Below are 5,088 nucleotides of genomic sequence, written 5' to 3' on the forward strand. Positions count from 1 at the left end.
TGCTTCTGATAATCCGCCTGCCCTGTGGTCTCTGGAGTGTGGAAGCATCCTATGGAATTGGAATTTGCTCCGTTTTACTCAGCTGTGCAGCAGAAGCTGCTACAGGGGGGGTCTCTGAAGCAGTCAGAGCCTCCACCCAGGGTGGGGATCACTGCATTTATGCACAAGAATCAACCTGGGCACAGCAGGATCTGCTCATCTCTAGGGCTGCCCCGAGTCCCCACCTGGAGAGCTCCCAAACATTTCAGTCCCACAGTTCATTTTGAAGGTGACTCATTTTTGCTCATTTTAGAGTTGGTTCATTTTGAGGGCTCTTGACTGAACTCGGTCACTTGGTTTCAAGTTGATGGCCTGTCTCAGACCAGGCTCTCCTCTGCTCTGTGTGGACAATGAGATGGGAGAGCCCTTGGGCCACCCCGGGGACCGATGACTTCAGTGCTCTGGTTGCACATGAACAGAGCTTTGTTTCACTGCTTCAGACCCTCCCTCTCCTCTTCTCCCCTGGCATTTTAAAGAATCCTATTTTCACAGTCATCTGCTCTGCTCTTCTCCATGTTGAAAAGCAAATCAAAAAACCTGAAAAGGAGAACACCAGTCTTTATTGCATATATTTTTTCTCATACATCTTTTCTTAGCTGTGTATTTTGGTTTCAAAACAGAGTAACTTAATTACTTAATTAATCAGGGATTTGAGACTTGAAAAGTGAGTTTCATCTACTCCCCTGCAGGCACCCAGGAGAATTTGTTTTCTCGAGGCTCCCTCTGTAGCCAGTGGAGACAAGAGAACATTTGGAGGCTGGGTACTACCAACTGGCACATAAAACAAAAATTACAAATCTCTTCCTGGCAAATCTTTTCCCTTGCTCTGCACAGGTTCATTTTGGTGCAGACAGGTGACAGCTCAGATCCACACTCTGTGTGGATCCATAATAAATTCCAGTCCTCATTTAGAGTACTAAAAATCCAAGTTCTACTTGGTCCCTATTCTGCCCTCCCCATTCCTTTCCTGAAGAGACAGAGAGGAAAAAGCTGTGGAAGAAAGCAGAGGGTTGCAAAAGAGATACTTGGGATTGCTTCTTTTGGAAGCAACAGTTCCTCAGGGACTCCTGGTCCAAAGGCAAGTACTGAAAAGCAGAAACAAGGAAGTTCAACGCACAGATTTGGTGTAATTTCAGCGTTTAGTGTTTGTGCTGTAGATGAGAGGTGTTTGGTGCATGGGTGTGACAGATGTTTGCAGGAGGTCTGAGTGAGCTGGGAATTTCCCAGGAATGGGGGGAAATAGCCAATAGCTCCTTAGAATCCTCTGTTCTGGTGAAAGAATTCTTTGGGAGTGTTTGGAAAAGATAGAAAGAACACAATAAAATCTCTGAGGTCTCTACCTGAAATGGGAAAGAGAACAATCAGGGTGTGAGAATTGTTTGAAGCACAATCTCTGTGCTCTATAGCAAGAGTGCAGGAAAAGAAAGCAGCAGAGAAGGAAGGATAGAAATGTTTGTCCAGACTGTGAAATGATACCACTTGGTTTTGCCATGTTCCTGTCTCAGCAGGATGAGCTGGAATTCAGCATGGGACCAGAAAATGAAACAGCAGTTACTGAGTTCATCCTAGAGGGTTTCCCAGAGCTTGATCCGAGACTGCAGCTATTTTTCTCTCGGGTCCTTCTGCTCATGTACCTGACAACAGTGATGGGGAATGCAACCATCATTTTCCTCGTGTGTGTGGATCACCAGCTGCAAAGCCCCATGTACTTTTTCATCAGCAACCTGGCCTTCCTGGAGATCTGCTTTACATCCTCCACAAGCATCAAATTGTTTGTCATGCTGAGCTCTGGTCAGAACACTCTCTCACGAAGCAGCTGCTTTGCCCAAAACTATTTCTATTTTGCCCTGGGCTGCACAGAGTTCATCCTGCTCGTTGTCATGTCCTTTGAGCGCTATGTTGCCATCTGCCAACCTTTGCTCCATGCTGCCATCATGAAGCCTCAGCTCTGTGTCCACCTGGTTGTTGCTGCTTGGCTCCTCGGCTTTGCCCTGCTGAGCTACCGGCTGTTCTTCCTCTCGGAGCTGTCTTTCTGTGGCTTCAAGATCCCCCATTTCCTTTGTGACAACTCCCCCTTGTTCAGACTGTCCTGCTCTGACACCAGCCTGCTTTGGAAAATAGACTCTGTCTTCTTACCGTGTGTCGTGCTGGGTTCCTTATGTTTGACTCTGGCATTTTACACCTGCATCCTTTTCTGTGTTCTGCATCTTCCAGCAGCCTCTGGGAGGAAGAAAGCCTTGACTACGTGTTCTTCCCATCTCATCACCTTCTCCATTGCCTATGGGAGCTGCATTGCTCTCTACACGTGTCCTGCAGAAGATGTTTCCTTGAGGACCAACAGAATTGTAGCTCTGCTCAACACAGTCCTGTACCCATTCTTAAATCCATTCATCTACAGCCTTCGGAACAAATCTGTGATCCTGGCCCTGAACAAATCCATTGCCAGGGCAAGAACAAAGCTTTTCCCCTAACCATGGTGCATTTCTGGAAAGCCATCCCAAGAATCTGATGTCATCTGTTGCACACTACCAGTGCCTGTGAGTGCAGCCTCCAAACAGGGCTGCCTCAGGAGACTGATGCTCCTGCCGGCTTGTGTCAGGTTAAGAGATAAGAGACTCATCTGCACACCCAGACAGGGCACCAACAATGGCAGGAGGAGAAACTCAGTTCATTCTCTGCCCTGGCTGCTCCCAGGCCCATCACTGGAGAGCCCCCAGCTCATTAAGAGCCCATCTCCAAAACAGAGAAGAGCTCAGCGGAACAGTGGCAAGTGGCAATCCAAATTACAGCTCCTGAGCAATGGACACCTTGTCCCAGCTCCTTTCCTGGGACAGCCATCAGCCCTCGTGTCCACCTTTGAAACCCCAAAGTCACTGAGAGCAGGTCACCATTTGGACTAAGGGGATTGCTGCCCTGGCGTGTAGGACACGTTTTGGGATGAAGGAGGAGGAGGAGCAGTTTTGGATAGCACAGGACTTGTGGGAAGGTGAGGGGAGGACCCCAACCAGAGCAGTCTGTCCTGTCTTCTCATTAAACTTGAATTCTCCCCCTGTGTGAGCAAATCTCTGTTCTGCCTGAGCATGGGAGCCTGGGGGTGTGAGGGCAGCAGTTGGGGGAGGGCACCAAAGAGCCCACCTGCCAACGGTGCTGGCCACGGAGTGACCGGAGGGACTGGACTTAGGGGTCTGGGGGTGTGGGGTGTGTCTGGTCTGCACCAGCACCTGGAATGGGGCTGTGGGCTCAGGGCTCAGATGCCCAAATGCCTCAGCTGTGAGACTGGAATCCAGGGGAAGCTGCTGAGCAGACGAGTGTCCGAGCACAGCTGTGCAGGGATCCGTGCACAGGTATGACTATGGAATGGGACAGACTGGACCAGGATAGTCCCGCTGGGAATGATCTGCAGTTCAGAGCAGAATGAGGGTCTGGTCCAACTGCCCGACCCCTCCAGGGTCACCAAAAGTTAAAGCAGGCATTAGGGCACTGTCCAAATGCCTCTTAAACACGGACAGGCTTGGGGCATCAGCCACCTCTCCAGGGAGCCTGTTCCAGTGCTTGACCACCCTCTCAGTAAAGAAACCCTTTCTCCTGTCCAGTCTAAAGCATCCCGGTACAGCTTTGAACCCTTCTCAGATGTTCCAACACTAGATATCAGGGAGAAGAGAAAGGGAAATGCAGGGCAGAGCCGGGGGCAGCGAGATGGGAGTGTGCAGCCTGCAGGGACACAGCAGCAGCTGTGGGACATGCAGGACAAGCTGTGCTGGACATGGCCAAGGGCCCTGGCAGGGCTGGCAGTGCCCAGGAGAAGCCCAGTCTGGGTGCCCCGGGGCACAGCAGGGTCTGTGCCACCGAGGGCTGTGAGGAGACACCTTGTCCTGAGGCCCTGGGGCCTCCTGGCACAGCCCCAGCCAGGCTGGGCACTGTCAGCCCCTTGTCCTGCCCTCAGCATCCCCCCCTAGCCCACATCCCAGTGGCCTCAAGGATCTGCTGGAAGGAGTCCCTGGGGAGCCTTGCTCAGGAATGGCCCTGGGGGCTCCACAATGCTCCCAGGGACTGCAGGTTTTTCAAAGGACTTTGGCTTTGGCTTTTGCCTTGGAGTCTCTGAGAGCTTTGTGCAATCATGGCCTCCAATTATCTGCTGTAATTAGTCCCTGGAGAGGCTTTGTCAGGAACAGCACTCAGTGGGGCTCATGAATGCTTCAAGGTACTCAGTTATTTTAAGGTACTTGGTGTTTCCCTTTAGATGCAGACTCTGTGAGAGGTTTGTGCAATCATGGCCCCAATTATCTGCTTTAACGAGTCCCTTGAGAGCTTTGCACTGACACTCAGTGGGGCTCAGTAATGCTTTGAGATACTCAAGATTTTTAAGGTATTTTGGATTTTCCTTTCCATACTGAGAGGTTTTTTGTGCCATTTTGAGTGTCTGAGAGGTTTTTGTGCCATCCTGGCCTCCAGTTCTCTCCTCCAAGAGGTCCATCAGGAGCCTGTGTTGGGGATGGACCTCAGTGGGTCCCATTAATGCTTTGAGACACTTTGGGCTTTTCATCTGACTTGAACTCCTGGAAAGGTTTGTCCTATCTCCTCTCGGGCCCTGAGGTTCCAGGGCTCAGCTCCAAATGAGGGCTCCATGGGGCTCATTAGGATCAAGCAAGTCCAGATAAGCCATGGCTCTGCCTTGATTTCCCTCTGGCCTGGTGCAGTTCATCAGTAAGTTTTCCTACTACAGTTATGGAGAATTATTTCAAAGAGCTTCTAAGAAATATTTATTCCTATTTTAAAGGGTATATTTCATTACTGTTCTCTTTCTAGCAGAGGTGATTGCAGTATTCAGTGATTCATAGTGATCCAGAGATTCTCTTAAGAAGGTCTGGCCTGCTCAGAGAAGCTGTGCCTTGAGATGTGACCCAGTGGGGACAACCTTGCTCCACATTCCCCAACCCATCTTGCCTCTCCTTCCTCATCTGGGGCCTGCCTTGCTTGGAGAACTCATTGCACACAGCCAAAGAAGGGTTTTCTTCTTCTTTTTTAAGCAATCTAAATCTGCCAAGTTGC

General features: G+C 50.2%; 1 protein-coding gene across 1 annotated transcript; it reads left to right on the forward strand.

Annotated features, from left to right (window-relative positions):
- The first annotated feature begins 930 nt into the window (after nt 1–930).
- Nucleotides 931–3,091, forward strand: LOC128783195 (olfactory receptor 6M1-like). Its single transcript, XM_053933826.1, has one exon. The coding sequence runs from the start codon at nt 1,509–1,511 to the stop codon at nt 2,508–2,510; it is 1,002 nt and encodes a 333-aa protein (XP_053789801.1). The 5' UTR covers nt 931–1,508; the 3' UTR covers nt 2,511–3,091.
- Nucleotides 3,092–5,088: the final 1,997 nt, after the last annotated feature.

The sequence above is a fragment of the Vidua chalybeata genome, unplaced genomic scaffold (assembly GCF_026979565.1).
Source record: "Vidua chalybeata isolate OUT-0048 unplaced genomic scaffold, bVidCha1 merged haplotype W_reject_25, whole genome shotgun sequence".
NCBI lineage: Eukaryota > Metazoa > Chordata > Aves > Passeriformes > Viduidae > Vidua > Vidua chalybeata.